This window comes from Coturnix japonica, chromosome 9, assembly GCF_054131305.1.
Source record: "Coturnix japonica strain WE chromosome 9, WE-NBRP24, whole genome shotgun sequence".
Classification (NCBI taxonomy): domain Eukaryota; kingdom Metazoa; phylum Chordata; class Aves; order Galliformes; family Phasianidae; genus Coturnix; species Coturnix japonica.
Window position 1 is genome coordinate 4,424,946 of NC_140671.1, and position 24,879 is coordinate 4,449,824.

At 40.0% G+C, this 24,879-nt stretch overlaps 2 protein-coding genes across 16 annotated transcripts; one reads left to right on the forward strand and one right to left on the reverse strand.

The window, feature by feature from the left end:
* Positions 1–196: 196 nt before the first annotated feature.
* On the reverse strand, positions 197–1,134 carry MTRFR (mitochondrial translation release factor in rescue). The gene is made up of 2 exons (XM_015877748.3): positions 793–1,134; positions 197–554 (listed from the first exon to the last, which is right to left on the reverse strand). Exons 1-2 carry the CDS (start codon positions 1,054–1,056, stop codon positions 342–344), a joined length of 477 nt encoding a protein of 158 aa, XP_015733234.2. The 5' UTR covers positions 1,057–1,134; the 3' UTR covers positions 197–341.
* Positions 1,135–1,507: 373 nt separating this feature from the next.
* Positions 1,508–23,778, forward strand: MPHOSPH9 (M-phase phosphoprotein 9). 15 transcript variants are annotated; one of them, XM_085555737.1, is made up of 25 exons: positions 1,508–1,542; positions 3,123–3,255; positions 3,929–4,079; positions 5,146–5,235; positions 5,683–5,718; positions 6,778–7,295; positions 8,246–8,363; positions 9,954–10,044; positions 10,918–11,024; positions 11,451–11,576; positions 12,454–12,790; positions 13,494–13,652; positions 14,451–14,538; positions 15,206–15,421; positions 16,251–16,298; positions 16,663–16,727; positions 17,211–17,312; positions 18,049–18,186; positions 18,634–18,809; positions 19,524–19,688; positions 19,912–20,032; positions 20,824–20,927; positions 21,760–21,971; positions 22,504–22,572; positions 22,861–23,778. In XM_085555737.1, the coding sequence occupies exons 11-25, from the start codon at positions 12,459–12,461 to the stop codon at positions 22,960–22,962; spliced, it is 2,097 nt and encodes a 698-aa protein (XP_085411863.1). In that variant the 5' UTR covers positions 1,508–1,542; positions 3,123–3,255; positions 3,929–4,079; positions 5,146–5,235; positions 5,683–5,718; positions 6,778–7,295; positions 8,246–8,363; positions 9,954–10,044; positions 10,918–11,024; positions 11,451–11,576; positions 12,454–12,458; the 3' UTR covers positions 22,963–23,778. The 15 variants fall into 15 exon arrangements, 11 of the variants coding, with proteins under 11 accessions (XP_085411863.1, XP_085411858.1, XP_085411862.1 ...); XM_085555732.1 differs by having other exon boundaries at positions 5,686–5,718; positions 12,354–12,790; XM_085555736.1 differs by having other exon boundaries at positions 5,686–5,718.
* The last annotated feature ends 1,101 nt before the right edge of the window (positions 23,779–24,879 follow it).

The following is a 24,879-nucleotide window of genomic DNA, read 5'->3' on the forward strand; positions in this document are numbered from 1 at the left end:
TCTGTCACGTCTCATCTAACCCTGGTTGCTTTATGAAGGATTTATATCAGTGTAGGCATTATCTGAGTAAGGAGTGTTCTTATGTACTGGAACCCCTATGAAATTGTGTTGAAATGAAATATCATTGCAGGCAGAGAAAAGAATCCTAACCACAAGTAATGAGCTGATAGCAGACAGAAGTAAGAACACACAGTGCTTTAACTCTTCAGTTTTACTGTAAGAGCAGCTCAGGTCACTACTCAATATTTCAGTTGTGCTTATGAAGCACAGTGTTATCCATCAGTCAGAGAGCTGCAGCTATGACACACTTCTCCCTTACCCTCCCAGTCAGTATTTCACGTTTATTTCCTGTCCAATTGCAGCATCTCTTTAAAGTGCTTTTTCCTTTCCAGGTTTTCCTTTGCTCTTCTTTTCTTCTCTTGCTTCTTCCTCTCTGCTGCTTTCTTCTCTTTATACACATCACTCTCTTCACCCTTGTAGAAGAGGTCGACCTTTTCCTGCAGGATTTCTCTGGCGATCTTTCGGTTCTTCTCCACTGATCTCGTTTGATGGCACTGAAATACAGCAGGACGCCTTTAGCACAACCATCACCTTGTTTTCCTGTTAAAACTTTACATCCAGCTTATTTATCTGTTAACCAAACCTGCTTCTTGCCTATGTACTTCATATACATATTAAGTATATGTAGTACATATACTACATGTATATGTAAAGTGTCCTGTGATAACTACACTGAGATTACGACCAACTACACAAGGAAACCTGTATTTTGACGACATAAAGCACAATTACCTTCACCACGATCCCTGTTGGGACGTGCTTCAATACAACGCAGTTGCTGGTCTTGTTGGTGGCCTGTCCCCCGGGCCCATCTCCCCTCACAAACTGCTCCTTCAGCTCGGTCTCACTCAGCTCCACCAGCTCCAAGCAGCTCCTCTTCCCGGCTGCCCACAACACCGGCCCCCAGCTCAGGGACAGCCCCCTGTGCCCCCACAGCCCCCATATGGCCGCACCGCGCCGCCTCAGTACCGACGTGAAGGTGAACGTGCCGCTCATACAGGAGCTGCTCTGTAATTCAAGTTATGCGGCCCCTCCGCTCACCTCAAGGCCTCGGCCTTGCGCCACACTGCGCATGCGCAGCTCTGCGCACACGGCCCTACGCGCACCTTGCGTCACATCTGCACATGCGCAGCACTCGGCTGATTGGCATTCTTCGCAGCCAATCGCTGCGCAGGGAGACCTTATGCCCGCCCCCCACACTCTCAACCAATGAGGCTCTGGGAACCGCTCGGCGCGTAGTCTCAGTAGCCAATCACCTGGCGGCGACGCGCATCCATTCCCTCTCCTCTATTCCTGCACCGTGCCGCCCTTTCCTCGCTGAGTGGCAGCGCTTCCAGCCAATCAGAGGCGGAGGCGCATCAAACATACCTGAATGCGAGGGGCAGTAGCCAATGGCAGCGCGGGGGCGGGGATTAGGCGTGTGGAGAGGCGGAGTTGGGGGGGGGGTGAGGGAGATCGGCTGAGAGGGGACGGAGCAGGAGGGTGAGGGGGGAAAGGGGAGGAAATGGGAGGGAATGGGGCAGAAATGGGGGGGAATGGGGCAGAAATGGGGCGAAATGGGGCGGGGGTGGAGGCAGAGGGACATTTATTGGGTGTGAGAGGGGTGCGGGACCCTGAGGGGCCGCTGTGAGGGGGAGCGGGGCAGGGCGGGCTGTATTTAACCTGGAGTTGAATTCAACCTGGAGTTGAATACATCCCCACTAACTTAATGCTGCTCCTCCGTGCGGGGATTGGCGGGATGAAGGCTTATGTTGTGCTATGGAAACTGTAGGTGACAGCTGAGCTGCTTGTCAGCCGTGTTAGAGCTGCTTTATGTTTGTGTGTGTTTCCTGCGAGCAGACTTCTAATGAGGTTATGAAACGAGTGGGTGTCACAGCTAAGGCCCAGCCATGTGCTGGGGTAGATAAGGCGCCCATGATCTTAGCGTGGGGTGTCTGAGAGCCCCCCACCACCCCAGCTGCACAATTAAAGGGCTGATAATAGCAGGACATGGGGAAATGGTTTTAAGTTAAAAGAAGGAAGATTTAGGTTGGATGTTAGGGGGAAGTTCTTCACTAGGAGAGTGGTGAGGCCCTGGAACAGGCTGCCCAGGGAGGTTGTGGATGCCCCGTCCTTGGAGGTGTTCAAGACCAGGTTGGACGGGGCTCTGGGCAACCTGATCTAGTAGAGGTGTATGTTTGGTGGCCCTGCCAGGCAGGGGGGTTGGAACTACATGATCCTTGAGGTCCCTTCCAACCCGGGTCATTCTGTGATTCTGTAATAACCTTTGTGTCCTTTGCCCTGCTGGCTGGGACATCAAGATGTGATGTTTTCCCCCTCTCTTCCATTTATCCCAGGAAGCTCTGTCCAAAGGATGCGTGTTTCCATAATAACTTCCTTCCATTCTTGCATTTGAAGCTGTGCTCTGAGGAGCTCAAGCAGCAAGCTGCCAACAAAGCATTTTACTACAGCCTGCTTCGCTTTAGCAGGAGAACGGAGATTAAATCAGTCAGTTGTCCAGCAGTTTCCTTCTGGTTTTTATACTTCCAAAGCTATCAGTGTGAGATGTGCTGGTGTGCTTACAAATAATGGAAGCTTAAACCTGTGAAAGTCAGCAGCGTGTCCTTGTAAACCCTGTACAGAATGGCAGTGCTTTGAAGGTATTGGGCTGCTGCGCGGCAGCGGGGATTTATTCTCTGTATTAGCACAGGATGACGTTTCTTAATGCCTCCTGTTCTTTACAGAGTGATCATAAGGTTTTTCTGCAGTGTTAGAGCATGGATAGAGATTCAATAGGGCACAGGAGATGCTGAAGTAAGCACTGTAGAAAAACTGATTAATGTGTGGATTTTGGGTTCTTTTCTTCTAGACTTGTGAGAATCACAGCAGATACAGCACTGACTAAATAGAAACCTTTAGCAAGCATAGCTCCGGGCAAGGGAGAGAAGTTCTTGGGATGCTGCATGCCCTGGGGTAGTTTGACTGCAAGAACTGCCTCTTCCATCAAATTCTGTTTCACCAAACTACAAAGTCATTTTAATTTATTTAATAGGGGTGTGATATTTAATTATTTATGTTTGCAGGGTTTAATCATACTTGGATCTAAGATATGGAAAGTCATGACTTGATGAATACTGTGCAAGAGATCTCTTCATCTTGTGCAGACTCTGATGGCAAAAATACCCACGGCTCTGTTTGCAGCTTGAATTGTAACAGGTAAGGAATGATACGATGGAGGAATTCCTATTGTATTTTTAATGTTTTTGCTTTGTGAAGATGATATACTTGCTAACATTATTTCCATGGTGGCACTGCAATATGTTTCAGGTTTTGGTTTTTTTTTTTGTTAACAATTGCAGATAAAATGTTGGATGAGAAAAACCTCATTGAAAGAAATGCTAAATCATCCTTAAGAACTTAACTTCTTTTTGCCTCCTTGAGTGGAGGAGTGGGGAAATGCTTTTGGCCAAGTTAGAAGGGATTATCCTTTGCAAAGACCTTGTAGTACATTAAGCCATTTGTTTCACACAGTGGCTTAGAAAAAGGGAGTTGTTTTTCCATTCAGTGCCCAAGGTATTTCCGCTGAATAAGGAGGGTGAATACAGAGTGGTGGCTCACCTGTCACTACTGTAACTACTGCAAGTTACTGCTGCAGCTTCTCAAAACGAGGCTGTAGCATTGAACTTTGTCACTCATTGTTTCACAGCAGTTTTGTATTTTCTTGAAGAACATCCTCATTCTTAGGAACGCATCACTTTTATTTTTCAACGTGATTAGGATCACAATGTAAATTAAGCATGTAATTCTTTGGTTCTGTAGCGTCATTGTGGCCACCGTGCTGGACAGCTGGCACAGTAAATAATTGAAGTTTTTCCTCATGTTTCACTAGGAGCCCCTCAGCCAGTCCCAGAGGAGATTCTGGTTACTCAGGGAATACCAGGTCCTCCTTAGTTGCTGCTTCTGTTGAGCTGCTCTCCTCCTACATGCGATATATCCAGCACAGTGGGAATGCTGACTCTGAAACTGTGAAGAACTGTGAGGTACATGTTAAGGTTTATTGAAAGAGCAATAACTGTATTAATGGATCTGCTCTGCGTTTTGGAAGACAGATCTAATGGTGGTATCGTATGGCAGTAAGGGATTATATGAATGTTTATTCTTTAATAGGGCAGATCCATTTATTATGCTGTGAACTAATCATACAGATGGATTTTGTTGTGATTTTTCTTGTGTGTGAGCGCTTTACAGTGACAGTACTGGTGCAAATGGGTTTTTCAGTGATAAGATGAGAATTCCAAGTTATTCTATTTTTTAATTAAAACTTCAGACCTTTAGAATTGCGGCACTTCATGCTGAAGCCTGAAGTGATCCTGGAGATAAGTTGTTTGTTTTCCCTTCTAAAAATGACTCCGTTTCCCTTGTATCATTTATTCATTCAGGTTGTAGTGAGGTGTAGATAGTTTGTTTTTCAGATCGAGAGCAAGACTAAAGCAGTAATTTACACACAATAAGCTCATTTGCTCAAGCCCTTTTAAAATGTTTTTTCCTCTTTTATTTTGTATTTGCTCATTATTTTTAGCCTCTATAGGGAACATCAAGTTTCCACACCATGGGCTTGTTCTTGCAAAATTTTTGAGCTTTCTGGCTGTGGTCCAATAAAATGTCTTCTGACAGATGCTTAATTTGGTGCTCTTTAGCAGATCTAAGGAAAGAATGTAGCTGGTGTGTGTGTGTTCTGTGTCCTGGGCTTCAGTGTTAGGAAAATTCTGCTGTACTTTCCTGCTGTCTGTTTCTGCTTTTAAGTCATTCAACTTAAGCAGAATAATTCTTTTCTCTTATTGGAATTTTTAAAATCAAACTTAATGGTAGACACGTGCTATATTTCTGTGTAGAAGGATCTTTTTCTTTCTTTGGATGCATTATTACCATCCTCTTTGACTGAGGCAATAGGGGACTGTATGTATTGTGGGGTAGGCAACCATGATGCTGTTATGAAAAGTTCATATGATGTCCAGCCCAGAAGTATAATATTGCAATATAGCTGAAGTGAAAGGTGAGAGGTGCAACATGATCATTCTCTGATTGTTTCACTTTGTGATGTAATAGGCAAGGTGGCTACAGCTGTTGAGCCTGGTAGAGAAGCAATGCCAGGAACAAATAGCTGCCCAGCAAGAACAGTTCCACCATCAGATCCAAGTAAGTAATGATTTATTCATGTGGATAGGTTAGGCTGAGTGTTTCTCTTTCTTTCTTTCCCTACAGTATGGCCTCTGGCACTTCCCAGCCTTCCTCATGAGTGTGCTGGGCCTGTAATTCAGGCCGATAGTGGAAGTGGATGTCTGGATTACTGGTTTGAAGGATGAATATTTGAGGTAGTCGTGGCTAATTAAAAATGTAACAGGTGGGAGCCATTTCAGCAGTGAAATTTCTTGGCTTATTTATCTGTCTTCAGAAGTGTATGATTTCGAATGCCCTCGTGATAAGCAGACTTTTTGGGCACAAGCTGATTTTATTTAAATCTTCTATTAAGCCAGAAGAAATGTATACTTGTGTGTAAGAAACAGCATTCTGTAAATGCATAATACTGAATGTCTTCATCATTTTGGTTGCTGTTTTTCCCTCCCCTTCTGCCCTCTGCGCTAGTAGTAACCAACAGTTCCTGAAGTGAGTTAACAAGAGGTACTGTCCTTTTATCCTATCTCCTGTTTCTCCTCTTCTGCCTTTTTTCTTTCCTCTCCCACTCTGTTGGTTTTGTCTCACCACTGTTTCCTTACCTTGTATTTCTTTCCTCTGAATGTAGTGGTTTGGTGTCACCTGTTGCTTATGGTAGTCTTGACTAATCTGTTGTGTTGGCTTTGCTGTTTGGTTTTTTTTTTTGTCTTTATAAATAGGAAAGGATACCTCTGGAAGAGTTGAGATTTTGGTATCAGCAGGGACTTAGTAACTGTGTGACTTACCACACTAAGTACAAAGATCAATGACCATAACTTAATTTCAGCTGTATGGTAAACTAGAGGGAGCTATTTGTAACAAACCAGTATGCAGGTGACCTAGTGGAAAACAGGAAATTCAACACATTCTAATAAGAATAATAGACAAAATTAATAACCCTTAATGACAAACATTAAATGGCAGCAGAGAATGTCATTATTTTATTAATTTTATTATTGTCATTATTGTTGTCATTATTTATTTTATATAACTGTATTAATTAAAATTATTATTTTATTATCTTACGTAAATAATCTTACAGAGGTACATTATTCCTATTAGTGTAACAGAGTAATGGTTTATATTTCCATTAACGCATCCTTGCAATCTTTAAAATTGTAAATCCAAATTATAAATTCTTTTAGATTTAAATGTAGCCAAAGACTTCATCTACTTCTCATAATATACCCAGATAATGTGTATTTCTTTAGGTGGCTGGTGGATAACTGGTGATCTAAAGGCATGCAGCCAATACGTGCATGCCCTGTTTTTTGCTCTGATAAATGACTGCTGAGAACTGGAATTCACTGCTTGGAGTTGGAAGTTGTTACCATTCACCTTTTACTGTTATGTGTAGTATGCATACTATCTACTACATGCATGAGATGTCTATGCATTGGAAAGCAGGAATTATTTGAAATAAGTACTCCAATTCTCTCACTAGCAACATGAATTGAAATGACATCATAATATATACATGACTTAGAGTGTGATCTCATGGGAATTCTGCCTTTTGTTTTTCTTCAGCTGATTCAGGATGAAATAAGGCAGTTAGTGAAATTGCAGACCAGCAATTGGGGCATTGGCAAGAGCAGGAGTTTGCCTGGGAAGTCTACAGACGCCTTCTCATCACTAGGAAGTCAAATGGGGATGCATTCTGAAGTCTCTGAAGGAAATGAATGCATTGTCAGTCAGCTTAGATCTAATGAAATGAAACTTCATCCGAATGCATCTGATCTGTATCAGGAACGTCTTGCAAATGATGCTTCCATGAATAGTGGGTACAGCACCTTGTCTGCCTCTGAACTGAATGCCAGCAGATCTGATGATGTTACCAAGTGCACAGACTGCATGGAGAGCACTTCACAAGCACAGGGCGATGCAGCAGTACTGCGGAGTAATGCAGCTGTAGGCAGCATTCAACATACCAGAGAACTTCTATCAAAACAAGCAGAGAACTGTTCATCAGGAAGGAATGACGCTGTAGGTTTTCCTGCTGAGTTTGACCATAAGGTGAATGAAGCTCAGTGCAGGAAAAAAAACAGGTAAGTGGTAAACTCTCCAAACTTGTTGATTTGTTATACAGTCCCCATTGCTGGTAACTAGAAACACTTGGGAATTGAATGGAGCATCTTGATGGTAAGAAGAATTAGAAGAAAAATCTGTACAAAAATCCCCCCAAATACTGTGCTTAGTAGACAAATACATTTATTCAGCTTGACATTTCTAGGTGAGGCATATCTGATGTCTGGTGCTTATTTATGTGTAGTTGGCGTGTTTGGGGAAAAATACAGAAGTCTGCTTCTTACTGCAAGCACAAGCTGAGATACAGTTTGCACAGTGTTCTATCTATACACTAGAACTTTAGGTGCTGATTACTAACCTTACATGGCATTTTGCTATTGTACCCAGCCTTCTTTGCTAGTTTATATGCGTGGTGTGTTTTCTTACTGTGCGTCTTTTCCTGTTTGGTTGATTTATTTTTAGTTTGTTTGTTCTGCTCTGTCCGGTGGGTGAGTAGATTGTTGCTGAGATTAGGTGTAAAGGAACCAAAGTAGCTGGTCAGTTACAGTGACCAAAGTAGCTGGTCAGTACTGTCCAAATAGTCTCTGGTTGTGCAGAATTTAACAGTGTACTTTACTGTCTCTGTGCTGAAGTATAAAGGCAGTGACTTCATATAAATGTGGGTAATATTGGAGTTCACATGGACAGCACGTTGTCTGTGAATCCTTGATAGCATTATATGGAGATAAACCTTCCCCTCTGTTGGAAGAGTGGAGAGTGATAAAGATGAACTTGTGTTTTAGTAGTGTGTCATGAAACAGATCCTGCTTTTAGAGGGTTGGGTTTGGGGGTGTGTTATCTCAACGTACAACATAGATGATAATGCCGTATGTTATTCCTTTCTATTGACATTGATTTCTGGAGGGATTATTCCTCTATTACAGATGGGAATGTATATTTATGGTATGTTTGTGTGTTGCTTGCCATCCAGTAAATCTTTAACATCGTGGGCACAAAAGTTGAAACAAAACCAACCAAAAAGAGTGAGTGCAGAAGAAGTGAACTCTGTGTATGGAAATGAGCAGGCAAAGAAATCACCGCTTGAGAATGTAAGTCTTTTTAGGTTTAGTTTGAGTTTTTAATTTTACTCTTCTCACCCCCAAGTGAGAGGACTTCCAGTTTGTTGCATCCCTTCACCTCTTCTCTGACTTTCTATATGTTCACAAATGTGATTATTTTTGGTGTAGAAGTTTGACCACATAAAATGTTTCTGACCTTAAAGGATGATTGTCCAAACATCCATCGTACATGTAACTGTGAAGTTCTGGCATTACTTAGAGCATGTTAATTATCACAAACTTTTCTCCTGATGCTATTCTTGAGGAAATAATTCCTGAAACTGTGAATGGCTCCACCTACAAGAGGCCAGGAGAACTAGAAAATACAAACCAGGGGTCTGTTTTCATTCCTGTGGTCACTTTGAGGGTGATCCAGAAAGGGTAAGAGTAGCTGTTAGATTTGCTCTTTCTAGTCTATTTCAATTGCAATGGAAATGTGATGTTCCTCTAGGGGGATATTTCAAACCAGGAGTCTAATTACTGCTGTGGATTGTCTCTTTTTCTCTCTTGGCTTCAGGAGGGTGCCTAAGGAAATTAGTGCCAAAAACTAAGATCTTGAATATACCTCTATCTTTTTGTGCCTTTGAAGGGGAAGCAATTGAATTCTTACATTTTCTGTTCTCCCTCCTTAGGCGAAGGAGAATACCTAAATAAAAACATTAAAAGGGACAAAATAGCCTTGAGGTGAAAATCTACTTCATGGCAAATGATGAAAAGCTTTAGGCTTTTTTAAAAATATACTTAATTTCATTAACTCGATGGTTACAGTCCTACTTTAGTTCTCTGAGCTGTATGAATTTGCCAAGTTGTATGTCTTCTAAGCTGCTGTGATGGAACAAAAAGCCCTGGGTAGGGTAGAATAGAGCAATGTGAGATGAGCATTTCAAAGCCTGCTACCATTAGTCATTTGCTCTTGTGTCAGCACATAATGGCAACAATGTTTCTTCCTTGGACTACTGAAGGGGAGAATTGTAGAAAATTTTAAGGGCTTTTTTTTTTTTCCATATACTTTTCCCAGCTTTGTCAAAATTGCTTCTATAATTGTCTGGGGAGATTGCTTAGGAAGTCTGGAACAAAGAGAAGGAGAATATGCACAGTCTTAGGGGGGGATGTAGTATCTTGTCTGTCTGTGATGATAGGCAATATTTACCTCCTGATTTGTGGTAGGTGGAGTCATAACAGCTGACAGTAAGAGATTCCAGTTTTAGGATGAGGAAAGACTAACACTTCATTGATAAATCAGCTCTCTATGCCCCTCTTAAGGAGCAGGGGGGTTTAGGTGTGTTCTTGTGTAACACTTAACTCAGGAATGCTCCAAAGTGGCCTGGCATGTGAACTGGAAAATATCAGTATTACTTAAATACATGGTTTAGCTTGATTCTCCTTTTGGTGGTGATTACCCTGAATACAAATTGTACAGGTTAGGATCACGGTTCATTATTAAATGTAATCCCATTTTTAAAATGATATATCAACGTTGACGTTCTCTATTGTTTTTTATTTTTACAGTTAAACCTTTTTTCTCTTTTTTCCCTGCTGTGCAGTTTTTGTTATAAACTTGTTTTTCCTTTTTAATTTTAGACAGCCTCCACTAATGCTGCTTTGCCACCTTGTGCTTTTTACCTCAACCAGCCAACTGAGAGTCCGAATTCTGCAGTGTCTGAAGGTTCAGGTATAGTCGGTATCTCGTACTTGAAATTCCTTTTCTGTTGAATGCTTTGTTTTTATTACTCTCACTGGAGCACACCTCCAATAAAAATGGGGAGCTAAGGAATCTGTGAGCACTGAGGAGCAGATAATTTTTAGTGTGGTATAATTCTGCTGCTCTTAGTCTTGTTTCAATCTGTGTGTTGCTGCTGGCAGATTTGGGACATGGAACAATTTTTGTTCTTCAAATTCCTCAGTGTTCCAAGGCTGAGTTTTGTATTTAACACGGATTTGTAATGTAACTCCTATTAAAGTCATGATGGGAGACAAAATGACCTTTTAAGATATCAATATCATTGTTTAGTGATTACAGGAATGTACGGTAATAGCAGCAGAATTCCTGTAAGCCAAGGGTGTGATTCAATAGCTGTGTGAATAAACACCACTCTCAGTCCTGGTAGTCTGTCTCTTTGCGTGCTATGGATTGCAGCTGAGCACCAAACAGAAGCGTTTGTAACATCAAATGTCTATCTAGAATTATTCCTTGGGCAATTTTTAAGTGCTATGCAGGAACTGTTAGAAATATGGCAGTTTGTGGTAAATCAGGATGAAACTTGAACACCCAGGTTTATATTTATGTATTTTCACAAATGTATACCTTAGGTTAGGGATGCTGTGTGATCTAATACTGATTATGTATATTGCTTCTCTTTTGGTTTGAGGGTTTGGTAACTTCAGCTAACAAATACTTCATAAAATCATTAAGTACTGGATGTAGATAATGAGTGCATCATTCTTGTTAGCTGGCACATTAACTTCCTACTCATGTTTTTTGTGAGGTTCCTGATCTGTGAGCTTGAAATTTGTAATTTTTTTCCCCGATGATTCTTTTCATCAGGACTTTCATACTGGAAACTAGATGTGAAGGAGATGTATCATTCTTTACCAGAGAACTTCAGAAGTGAGTTTGCTGATGTTTTCTCCACTAAAGTATCACCAGATCAGGTAACCTTTACATGTGTTTTAGTGGTTGTCTTATGTTTGTTTGTCATCTTCTCTCTTTTCTACAATGGAATCATCCCTCCTAAAGCGAAGTTTTCTATGAAACCCCCTTTGTTTTCCCATTGTCTCATATTCTGTTCCTTCATTATTCATTTTCCCCAGTTACCTTCAGTTAGAATTTACTGACCTTCTTTCATCTAAATGAAATGGTGTAAGAGACAAAAAGAGACTGACTAGTATATTAAAGGCATATTTGCCTCATTAAAAACACTTATTTACATTAAAATAGATGCTGTGGATAGAGTCTTTCTCCATTCAGAGCTGTTTCATTAGCCCCCTCCCCCCCTCCCCCCCCCGAAGGTTACTTACCTAATTGGGGATAGAGGATTGTGTTCAGAAAGACTGATGTACAAATTTTGCCTGTTTAAGTTGTCTTCTGCTGATGAAATGAAGCCATCATCACTGAAGGATATTTATCATAAAAGACAAAGGGAAAACAACCAGCTGCCAGACATGAATTTTGTGCCACCTTCTCAGACAAGTCACCCACCAGAGGTAATGTTATTATCTATGTTTTACATCTCAGTTTGAAGATAAGCAGGTTATGGCTGCTTTCCCATTAACTGGCACCTGCTGCCACCTCCAGTGTTATGCTGGAACAGCAAGTTTTGCAGCTGTGTGATGAACGAGATTGGGAAGTGATCCAGCTGAAAAGAACCTCTAAGAATACTCTGGATGAACAAGCACCTTTGCAGCACAACCTTGAAGATGGTGCAAGGGCAGATCTGAAGCTGATGAAACGCACGTGGAACTGCAGCTGCAGAAGCAGGGTTTTCTTACTGCTACCTACAGGACAAGTTCATTCTACCCATCCAACTGAATAGGCATAGCCTGTAGAACTGTTCTTTAAGAAATCTAACTCTGTATCCACTTCCAGGTTACAGTCTTCAGTCTTTGCTTGCGTGTGTACCTATCTTGTTTATGTAACCCATGAAGCAATTTTAGTAACTATGAATTTACTGTTTCAGCCTGCAAACAGATATCCTAATTCTCTGTATAGAACTATAGTTTTGGAAGTTTTCAGGACAGCTACAGTTGTTATGTGTCTTTTATTGCTATTGGAAACTCAGAAACAAGTTACAAACTTTTGAGTATATATGCCATATTCTAAGCTGTTACGCATCTCTGCAGTTGCTTGTCAATATCAAACAATTGTAGTAATATTGAATACATGACATGGATGAGTAACGCCTTCAGAGTAAATCCACTTGCAAGAACAAAAGTTAAAACACGTGGGTTTTGGTTTTTTTAGCATTATAACTTATTTCCTAGATCTTGACATTGGACCCAACCCTGCATATGAAACCAGGTCAACAGAATCCAGGACATTGTTTTTTCAATATTCCTGAAGAGAGTACTCCTTTTTCTCCAGACTCCATGGCAGATCCTGGATTTTCGAGTCATTGTGACACAGACTCGTTTTCACAGACAAGCAGTTTGTCTCAGTTTGATGGTTCTCCACAACATCCTGCCAGCAGCAGAGCTGTGCATTTGGACTTCTGGAAAAGCCATCCAATCCGAAATGAAGACAAGGCCAGCTCTCCCTTTCCAGTGTCTTATGCTGATGCTACCAGTGACATTTTAGTAAACACCGAGGGAGAAGAAACACTGACTCTGACTCCATCCTCTGTTGCTCAGTGTAGTGACAAGAGTTTACCAGACCATGGTGTTTCAGTGACGTCTGCTGAAGATCCTGTGGTAATGTCAAAGTAAGTTCTTGATTTGTTTGTGCTCCTTTTTAAACAGTTGTAGAGTTCAAAGCTTAGAACATAACTATTCATTGCTCCCCCCCCAAATCTCATCCCCTTTCCTCTCTCCCTGAAGTGGAGGGAGTTTGCTCCATGGACGTCAGAGCATTTTTTGTTTTGATGTTTTTATTAGTTCTGTTTATATATAAATTAAAAATACATGCTTGCTCCTCAGGCTGCATCAGGGAGTTAATTTAGGTAGAGAATCTCAAATTTCTGTGTTGAATCTGGTTTTGACTGTATTTAGAGTCTAATGGCAGAAGAAGCACAAAATTTCCGTGCTTAGGAAAAACAAATACCAATCACTACTGAAGCAATTGATTTGCATACAGACAAGCAGATACAGCATATCTGTTCAAGGGCTTATGCAGTAGGTCATGGTTTTAATGCAGTTAATTTGTGAATTTGCATATTTGATTTTATGCACATTTTCTAGAGAGTAGAAGAGGAGAGAAGAGACACTTAAGCTTTCTATTATGAATGTGAATACTTCTGTGCAAGCCTGTGCTGCTGCTTTAGATGACTAAGCTTTCTTTGCTTTAATTTGACGGTGGCAAAGCTCTGTAAGACATAATCATGTGCTGGGTTTGAATGAATACAGCTGGCAGCACATGGCCATGTTCATAGCTGGAAATTTGTTTTTGTTCTTATTTCTTGAATATAGGATTAGGCAGAACTTGAGGGAAAAACATGCTCGACACATAGCTGACCTACGAGCTTACTATGATGCTGAGATACATAGCCTAAAACAGCAGCTAGAGGCAAGCCATAAAACTGCTGCTTCTGAAGACCTGAAGGAAATCAATCAAAATCTTGCTGACAGGTACTGTTTCTTCTGCCTCTGTTTCAGGATATTATTTTTACCTTAAAAGCTGTGTATACTTGTTTAGAATATCTTGCAGCATTTGTTGTCCCTCAGTTCTGAATATTTCATGCATCTTTGATACTAATACTTTACTTTTCAGCATACGTTTTGTGTTACTTAGTGCATCTGTTTAAGATTAGCTTAAAATCATTGTTAGGGCAGCAATGTGTTGATTTGACCAGAGACTTTGTTGGACTTGACTTCTGCTGAAGGCAGTACAAGTTTTGCTTAACTGAAGCTGGCAGGCTGAGGTAGTCCTAACTATCACTATTGCCAGGCAAAATGCATATTAGACATTTAGACAGAATACTTCACAAAATGTATGGCCTTCAGGATGATTGGAAAAGCGTGTGGGTAGCCAGGACTCTTTTGTACTCATAGCACTAGTGGGTTCCATCTATTAAAAGTGACTTCTGAGCAGTCATTTACTGAGTTACAAGAAGCTTGTGATATGATTTCAGTCATTAATTATCACACAGCATCGTCAATTAGCTCAAGTGGAACTGGTGCCTCTCAGCTGCTTTTGGCTGTGGAGCTCAGAGCCATCTGGAGTCTCTGCACGTGTGCCCAGTGTGCTGCTTTCCTCCTCTGCAGAGGTGCTGGGTGCTCATGGCAGTGGCTGGGTTCTGTGGTAGGAGCTTACAGGCTGGGCACCAGAAGCAGTGGGGATGCTTGAGGAAAGTAAGGCAGCTCTAAAATGTGGTTTTATTGTTTGAAAACCTCAAGAGATTACAGCGTTTTTTATCTTCCAAATAGGTGTGACCAACTAGATGCAGCTCTGAATGAAGCAAGTGCTCGCATAAAAACCCTTGAAAGTAAGAATAGTATGCTAGAAAAGCAAGTGGTAAGTATGCGTTGCTGGTGATGTATATTAATTCAAGTTGCTCTTTAACTAAAAGGATACGGAAATTTGCCTCTTCATTGCTAGGCTGATATATATGTTACGTAGATGGCTTTCCTAGCTGTATTTCTTAATACTCCTTACTTGAATCATTATCATGTTTGCCCATATGCAATCTTTTCTAGAAGCCAAAGGAAGTTTAATAGTAAAATATTGTCTGATAATCTCTCTAAAACAGAATTAATAATAATTAAAAAAAAAAAAAAGTCTGATTATTTCCATTTTGATTACTCATTAAAGCCTAAAAGCAAACCCCTTCTGCACTGGAGCAAAAGTAATATCTGTGTAGGTATACCTCTCAAGTCCTCCTAGCTAAGTCAGGACCACTTTGTTATATGACCTAGTAGTTAAATTGGTTGGTCAAATAGCAGGACATTGTCCTGTTCTGGTGGAAGTTAGATGTGAGGAGAGTAATCTATTCCACCTTTTGGGCATTTTTCTATGTTGGGAAGCATAGTCTTCATTTCAGTTCTTTCTACATAACAAAATGAGCAATGTCTTGCATTGTTCACCAGCAGATGTACCCTTTTGTTCTATTTAGATGATTTCAGATTCAGAAATCAAATTCTGCTAGGTAAACATTTTAATTAATCTTGCTTTTCTTCTTCAGGCAGATTGGAGAGAACGCTTTTATGGAGTTAGTAATACCTCCAAAGTTTTGCAGGAGCGTATTGAAGAGGTGCGCACAAGCAATAAGGAGAAGGATAACACCATCAGCAGGCTAAAGTCAAGGCTTAAAGAACTAGAGGAAGCATTTGAAAAAGCTTATAAACTATCTGATAATAAAAATACAAGGTTAAAAGAAGAAAATAAAATGTTTCAAAATGTAAGTTTAAAAAAAACAACCCTGTATTTGCAGTTAGATTGTGTCTTATGAATGCAGCACATCTGGGGGTGTTTTGTAAAGCTGCTCAGAATGTAATTAACCCTGGTAAGTCTTAATGCACATCTGAGAGAGCAGAAATACTTGGTTTAGGTGATGCTGCAGGTTTGATGGTTGTTTTTAAGCAGTTAAAGCAGCAGTTACATATGTGATGTGATAACATTTACTGTAGTCTTTCGCAGGTGTTTTATTACTTTGTGTACTGTTAGTTTATAATTTTAGAGGTACTATAGGAAATTCACTTTAGAAAAAGTTTTTTTTTTATCTTTCTAATGAACTGAATTCCTTTCATAAGTCAGCACAACTTGCTCAAGTTGTTAATTTTATGTGTAATCTCAGTCTGAATTAGAATAATTGTTCCTCTGATTCTTTAGTAATGACTTTATGGAATGTTTAAACTGGTTTGTTTGGGGGGGAAAAATGGTTATTAAGAGGAAAAGGTATTTGTTGTACAAACTTCTTTCTTTTTATCAATTCAAATTTCAAAATGCAAAGTCAGCTTCAAAGCCAGTGATTAATTCTGCTGGTTTGTTCAGCTTCATGTGTTACCAGTTCCTTTAAAGATAATTCATTTGACAATTATAAATAATTTAGTAGCTCCTGTCCTTTATTCTGAATTGAAGATACCAGAATGTAACAAATAATATTAAAATATACACTGTTTACCCTGTAATGCTCTTACATGTATTAGACAAGGAATTCAGGTGGATTTACAGCACCCAACAAAAATGCTGGTTCTGTTTACTCTCCTTATGGTTTTCTGTTGTTGCAGCTTTTAGGAGAATATGATTCCCTTGGGAAAGAACATGAAAGGGTGAAGGTAAGTCTGCCCTGGTTACTTACAAAAAAGCACATGGGTAAGGATCTGTCATAATATGCCATAGAATGAACTGAATTAAGTATTTAGGAAAAGATCAAATGGAATGAGCTACACTTGGTTTTGCTGGAAGCTTCTGACTGCTTCTTCAGAGCCCCTGCAAAGGGGAGAAAAGGGAGTTTCAAATGTGTTATGTTCCAGTCATAGACAGCCAAAACACTGTGAAGTCGAAGACATTCAGTAGGACTTTATTTCAAATAGGAAGGCATGTTTAATGTATTATTTTTAAGATTGAAGTTACTTTTTTCTCCTGTATACATTTGTGTAGTTTCCAGACTTGTTCCTTTTCTACTTCTCTACTTCCTAGGATACGTTAAATGCAACTGAAAACAAACTGCTTGATGCAAACACTCAGATCTCTGATTTGAAAAGGTAAATGTGAATGTGTTACTGCTACTTCAAAAACATGAAATACAGGCTGTGGCCCAAATGTTTACTCTTGGACTGAAGGCTGTAGATTTGCAATTTTAGTGGCATGGTGTGAAGCATTTCATGTTGTTTTATGCTACTTTGCACATACTGTAAGAATCCTGTTATCTTTAAGAAATGTGTTTTTTCTGAATTCTTAATCTCAGCTTCTTCCAGTGGGAGCTGCTTTCCCCTCTGTTGTCACCCAGCCAGTCTTCTGCTCAAGCTTTTGCTACTGCAGTTGTCTTATTTCCAGTTAGGTTACCTAACTTATTCCGCTTAGAATTCAAATGCATATTTATATATGTAGGGATGGATACATAGAAATTAGTTAGTTACTCTTGTTCCTCTGCTCCACTCAGGATATCTGGATAAAAAAAGTGAGTAAGCTCCAGGGAATTTGGTTTTTAATAAGCTTACTTTACACCTTTGCTATTTCTACATTAGGACAATTTCAAAACTCGAAGCTCAGCTCAAGCAGGTTGAGCATGAAAACATGTTGAAACTTCGTCATGTTACTGAGAGTCATCTAAGAACCTCTTGTGCCAAGTAAGTGAATATACCAATAAAATGACAGCAGGTCATGTGCTCTACAGGTTTTTTTTAATGTCCTTTGGCTAAACATGGTTCAGGATGTCAATCCATGGGCTAAACTGAATTAAACACACATGATATAATCCAGAGACTTCATATGCCAATAAATGATTTGAAAAATAACAAACGGATAACGTGTGATTTGGCAGACTGTCTCTTGTCTTTCTACATGCATTTGCTGGCTCTCAGTTGCTCAGCTGATTACGGCTCAGCAAATATCATCTAAAAGAATATAATAATCAAATCATCCAGTTAGACAGAAGGTATCTTTGTCTTTGATTTTGAAACACCAATTATTGCTTTCTATTTTTTCTAAATGTAATTTGTACAGGTATACTGAGAGTAGTATGGAAGTTCAGTTAAAATGCATGGTGTAGTTTGGATTGTGAATTTATGTTATCTTTATGTTCTCTTCTGTTTTGGTGCTGTTATGTCTTAAATACCTGAATAGCTTTGTCCCCCTTTGTTTTTGGTACTAAGCTGTGACCTCTTGGGTGTCTGTCCCTGATACTTTGAAATATAAAATGATGAAGCAATGTGTTTCATAGATGTTAATGTGTATTTATTGAAGTTGTATTTTGACCAATGTAACTTCACTATTAGTTACTGACAAGTATCTTCAGAGCTATTGTAATACTTATGAACTAGAATTCAAAACCACTCAAAATTTGGAATCTTTTTGCTTCCACAGCAAGTTGGCTGCACCTGATGTCAGCAGGCGAAAGTGGTTGATACCAGGAGCAGAGTATTCAATCTTCACTGGCCAGCCTCTGGAGGGCCAAGAAAGCCCCAGAGATAACAGACTAGAAGAAGCCTATATTCCTTCCAGGTGAGCTGGTTTCCTTCAGTCTTCGCTATGATGTGAGGCTGAATGTTTCTAAAAGATAATCTTACTCAAATTGAACAGACTCATTTCCAGATTCTGAAGGTGTTAAGTTGTAAAAATAAATACATATTTTACAGCGTTTTAGATTCTATTCCTTAAAAACAAAGCAACATCCTTTCTAGTATGAAGGAACGAAGTACTAAGGAAATGAAACAGCAGTAGCTTTCGGTATGTGTTTAGTTAGAATGTCAGATCACCAAGCTTATACTTGTGGCTCTTGCACTGTAACACAGTACTCTGAGGTTCCTGGCTGAAATTAAGATCAGGTCTAAAAATCTTTGGCAGCTATAAACTCAAAATTATTTTTTTTATTTTTTGGGGTCTGTTTAAGCTGCATTTGGACAGCTGAAATAAAACAAACTTGATATCCCCCCCTGCTTGTTCTTTAAGGTACCATTCACCTCCTGAAAAAGACTCTTCACAAGAAGACTCTTCACCAAACACTGTTGAAAAGAAGGACAGTGAGACATCAGAAGCACCAATTATAAAAGCCTTTAAAGAACTTGAAGAAATAAGAGCTTTTAAAGATTGGGGTACACAAACAGAAAAAGATGACGCAACACCTAGTAACTGGCTTTTTTCTTTGCTTGCATGTATCTTCATTTCATTATTCTCCGCATTAAGGCCCTCAAATTTCAGTGATGGAATAAAACATGCACTTGTTTTTTTAGCATACAGATTTCTGGAGTCTTCCTAGGAGAATTCAAAATGATGTAGCTAAGTGAATCGTTTAAAATAGAGGGAATGCAACAGTTGCTGTTAGGTTGATGTTCTCTTTCTAAGAATATCTCAGTATTTATAAACAGTTAATGGAGTCTTAACAAAGTTCTGGCTGGCTGTAAATCCTTTTTTTTTTGTTCTCGTGGTGCTGTATCTGAATGTTATTAGGAGTGCTGGCATGTGTATTGGAGGACTCCACTGAACCATTCTAATAATGCTGGTTTGGGAAGCCTTGTAACTAGAAGACATTGTCTTTTGTAAATGCTTATAGTTTAGGTGGAGGCAGGTACGCCAGCTTTCTTAACCAACAGGTGCTGCCGTGCACCTTTCCACTGTCTGTTCATTTAAGCAATTATTTAACATAATTTACGTTAACTTACGTGCTGCAAAACATCCCTGTTGATGTTAGTTAAATTATCTTCATAGGAATGACGAGCTGAAATCAGTCTTCAGTAAAGCAGCACAAACGTGTTTGCACAAAGCAGTGTTAGGTGTAGCTGAGTGCAAGAGAACATTTATGGGTTCTTGTATCAAAGGATAACTCTTTCATTTTTAATCAGAAACACCAAGTCGACGTCAAACCGTTGGATTTGTTGAAACTTCTGTTGTTGCACACCGATCCCCAGAGAAAGGTAAAGACCCACAGAGACCCAAACGATACAGCTCCCCTTGTGGCCAGAGGTCTTCATCTCTTCCTCCTTCAAACAGGAAATCAAATACTCCAAGTAAGTGTTTTTCTGAAGTTTAGTTTGCATTGCACAAAAAGAAAATGCAAGTAAGGGCATGTAAATAATGGGAGACTGTTCTAGAAGGAAACTAGTTAGAGTGTCTGTATTAATCTAATAGATAAAATGGGAGGGGAAAAAAAACTTTAGAATCATAGAAAGCATGAAAATCTCACTGCACAGGGGGAAATTGTAGGTACTTAAACACACTTTGTCTCCACAGCAAGGCGAGAGATCATGTTGGCGCCAGTGTCTGTGACATACAGCCCTAAACGATCTCCAAAAGAAAACCTCTCTCCTGGATTTAGCCATTTACTTAGCAGAAATGAAAACACAGTGACGAGGTATGGATTTTGCAAACACCGTTGTGTTCTGACAACTGTAACAGCATCACGTTTATGCAGGTTTAAGTCTGTTCCTGCTGTTTCTTGGTCCCCCTAAAAAGTAATGGGAAATGTGAATCACTTGAAGATTTCTATGTAGAAAGCAAAGTTTTACTTTTAAAACACAGCAAAGAAAAATCTGGAGTCATTTCTCTTATTTAGAGCTTATTAAGGTGAGATGTTGTATTTGCTGTGACACATCCTGATGTGACACTGATCAGCAACAAAAACAGTAGAACGATTTTGTGGAGTAAATCCAGATTCTCACACAGCTTATCAAGGAATGTAAATCAATGATGATAATTGTATCTACCTGTAGTGGCATTTGAGAGCATGTTAAAAGATGCACCAGCTTAATTTTCTGGTAACTGAAACGAGTTAACTATAGTTTCTATAGTTAAGAGATCTCTGCTTGGCAAGGCTTGCAGGGTTTCAGGGAATGTACTTAGTTGCAAGATGAAAGCGTTTGACCTGCATGAAGAAGAAATTTGAAGCACCGCTTTGGTTCTTGAGGGTGACTGTGTGGGCTTCTCAGTGTGCTTAGGAGCCATGGAGAAAGTCACAGCAATGTACAAACAGGAGTACAGCAGGGCATGGTGCCATTAGCACTATTTGGAAGGCCTGGGATTCCTATGGGGTAGAAACTGTTTTGTAAAGAATTTATTTAGCCAAAACAGGAAAAGATAGGAAATACTGAGTCAACTGATCAATTATTTCTAGCAATTAATTGTCGTGTACTGCTTGTTCTGTAGATTTGATATACTTCTAGATGACCTGGAAGCTGGGCCTGCATCTACTTTACAGCATAGTAATCCAAGAAAAAGGCTCCAGTTTCTTTCGCTTGATGATACAGAAGGTAATCAGTCCCCCAAAGGAGGGGAAAACTGTCCCTTGTAATTGTTAAGTTTATGAAATGTACTTTAATCTCCCAGATGAAACAGGTTTTATGGTAATACAGAAAGCTGGCACATGGTTCTATGGAGTCCAATTTCTGAAAATCATCTGTATCTTGTCTCATTACTGTAAGCTGAGAAATGCCATTCGTACATTTTGTTTTAATGTATCTGTGTGTGCACAAACACAATAGAAAAACAAAAAGAATTGAATTGAGGAAGAAGGGCAATATATTCTCCTGTGTTTAACTCAGTTACACAACACATCTCACTGGGGCCTACATTAAGATGTGCACACTCAGTCAAACTAATAAAATTCCTATCAGTAATGCAATGTTTAGCAATAGAAAGAGTAAATATAATAAAATCAGTTGTTTGAGATTTTTTTTCTCACTGTGATTGAGGCAAATCTTTCTCACTTCTGTCATTCCTGTCACAATGTTCTGCTTTTGCCTTTATTAATGCATTTATTTAGACTAGTGTTTTCATGACAACTAGCCTACAAGGTGGTATTTAGAAATGCTGTACCAGTGGAAGTCATTCTTAATGAGCACACTATGTGAGGCTGTTAACCAGAAAAAATGTGCTGTGTTAAAAAGATGGTTTGGAAGATGATCCATTGGAGTGTTATGCATTCTTCTGGGGAATGTGCTTAAGGGAAGCTAACGAGGCTTTGCTATTAACTGTCCTCAGGTCTTATTGTGTTGCTTTTCTTGTTGTTTCTTTTTCTGTCTTAAAAAGTAATTTAACAGGCAATTACAAAACAAATAAAAGGAATGTTGTTTTATTTGATAGGGAGGCAGCGTTCAGGTGTCAGACACAGCTCTTGTGCTGAATCTGTCAGCACTGGAGTGAAGAAAGCAACAGCTTGGGACGAGAGGAGCATAGCACGGAACTGTGAACCAATGCTATCAGCTTGTGAGGGGGACTTCCCATACACAGCAAGGATTCAGACTCTGGCTGAAACGGAGAGGCTTTTCGATGAGCTGACTCAAGAAAAGCAACAGGCAAATATAATGTTTGTTTTCAAGTTGTGACTGAGCACATTTATTGTATGAGAGGTGAATGGTGTAGCTTTGTGCCCGTGCAGCGTGTGGCTAAAGTTGACATCTGATTTCCAGTGTTAACATAGGAATGTGTCATTGCCTTTCCTGCTCCACCTCTGAAACTAGAGCCCTTTCCTGGCCTTAATGTTATTAAAGGAGGATCACATTAACTTAGGCACACTGTGGGTGGAAAGATTGGGAGTAAATTTAGTAAATTTACTTTCTTCCTAAATGGACAATGTCTTTAAATCAGCCTTTCAAACAAAGGTGTTTTTTTGTTCTGTTCAAAATGATCCATGAGAAGGGCTGCTCATATATGTTCATTTTGTATCTGTGTGGCATAATGTCATGGTAACAAAACTTAGTGTTTAAGAACGACCTTGGGCATGTGTCTGTTATCTGTACACCTCACCTCTTGCTCTGTAAGATGAGGTAGAAAGGCTTATTGGCACTTGAAACTGTCATTTACAGCTGAAGTATTTTCTGTTACTAGATTGAGGCTGCTTTGAGTCGAATACCTTGTTCTGGTGGAAGAATGACCTTGCAAGCAAGATTAAATCAGGTGAAAAAGCTTCTACCAACTGCTCTCTTCAGTTGCTCCTCTAGAATCCAAGGTTACATAGTTGAGATGAAAGTTCAAGCTTTGAAATGGGTATAAATACAACAACTGCAAGAAATAATCAGTCTGCAGGTCTGGCTCTCAGTTCTGGGTGCTAAGGGAATGCATTGGGAAGGATACCAGCTGACTATAGGAATAATAGTATTTCCTTTCTAAAATAAATATCATTGGGTTCTGTTGTAGGTTATTAATCTTTTTTTTCCCCCCTTTTTGTTAACTGTTTCCTTTTAGGAAGCCCTGGAAGATCGCTTGGAAAGGATTAACAGAGATTTGGGATCGATCCGCATGACCCTGAAAAGATTCCATGTTCTGCGTACCTCTGCAAACCTTTGACAGTTCTCTCTTCAATTCCAATATGCTTTTTTTCCTTGCACTAATATATAATGATGCACTCGGGAAATGCAAATGTTTTGTATTTTTATAACCCCCCCCCATGGTAGTTTTACAACCACGTTACCCTTTACACGCAGCAATATTTTGTACCTCAAACAGCCACCTATATTTTAAACATATTTTTGTTACACTTGAGAAAGCAATGTAATGTTTATCCTGTATTGTAATATTTTTAGAAATATTAATTATTTTTAAACGGCAATGCTCGATTTATAATAAGAAACTCAAAGGCAGCTTGTTTTCTGAGAGCCATTGTGTCTTGCACTTGTTTTCGTCACCATTTTATAGATGTCTGTAGCATGTTGTCCATACTGGCTAATAGGAAATCTTGACTTTTAAATGCAACATGAGTTGGTGGTGTTAAACAACCACTCTTAGGTAGGTAAATCCTTTTCATTTGCACCTGGTGGGTATTTGCCATGGTGACCCAACTACAAGCAATGGCAATGCTCTGATGCCATTAGGGCCAGCATTCAGCAGCTGACAGCAGCCAGCTTTCCTCCCAGCGAGCTCAGCTGCAGCTGGCACAGCATTCAGCAGCTCGCTTCAATTGCTGCTTTAACATCAGGGTGAGTTTGTGCCATCCTGGTGCTCAGGGCACACACTTCCAGGTGAGATCTGAGCTGTCTTTGTGAACAAGACATGCATTTTTCTTGGTGAAATATACTTATTTGCTCGCTGGCATATTGTTGAGTTACTGTTCAACGTTGATGTTTTTTAGTTTGTATTTTGCTATTAAATAAATGTTTAATTAGATTCTTTCTCCCAGCCCAAGAACAATAATAGGATCTGGGATATTACATCAGCAATAATGTGGGGTTTTAATCATATTGTGTGTTTCAAGTTCTGTCCTTGTTCCAAATGTTCAGCCACTAATGATGTGAGGATTTTTGCAGTGGAAAGGCCACAATAGCCGTGGTGAAGGAAGTTTGTGAGGCTGTGGTTCTAATTCTAGTGTTGGGTTTTTAAAGATACTTAACGAAGAGCTGCCCTGTATTAACGCACAGTGCTTATTTTTCTTAGGGGAAAAGGCTTTATTTATTTATCAAGTGCTTTGTGCATCTCCTGCCCCGTGGGTTGTTTGGATGTGAGATCAGAGAAGTCAGGGCTCCAAGTTACTCATTTTCAGGGCAGAAGGGAAACACTGAAGCTGGGCTGCATGCTTGGCAGCGACGGGCTTGACTGCACTGCCAGGCAGATGCTGAATTGTGATGGTATTTCATTTCCCCTTACTTGAGGAGGGAGATCAAAGCTTCTCTCCTTCCCCTACCATTCAGCTGAAGAAGTTTCTTTCCACCGCATTAAATTATGAACAGGTAGAGTGTAAAAGTCCCATTCTAAAGCATCACTGAGCCAGCAGGGTTTCTTGCAGGGCATCCATCAGCACCAAACTTCACATGGGTCCATTTAATGCTCTTGTTTTCTTTCATCGGTGCTGCCTCAAAACAGGCCCCATTTTCCTGACAGCCATTTGCAAGGAGCAGGTCAATCAATTCAGCTCAGCCTTTCCTTCCAACCTCCCTTTATTCCCACCCCGTTCTCTCCAGCACTATTCATATTCACGTACTCTTTTTTTATTACCTCCAGAAAACTGAAGCGTGAGTCAGAACGTATTCTTTAATCAGAAGCCCTCCTCCATCTGTTGGAGCTCTTGGGGCTATTTCTGTTCTATTCTAACACTGAAGGGTTTCGGGGTGGGGATGGATCTGAAGTGTTGCTCTTAGGGAACTTTTGAGGCCGGCTTTATAGCAATAATATCTGCGGGGTGAGCTCGGAGCTTCTCAACGTACCAGCCCCTGTTTCAGAGCCGGGCTGTGCCCGCCGGCCTCGTGCCTCCCCCCCCTCGAGCCGTGCAGC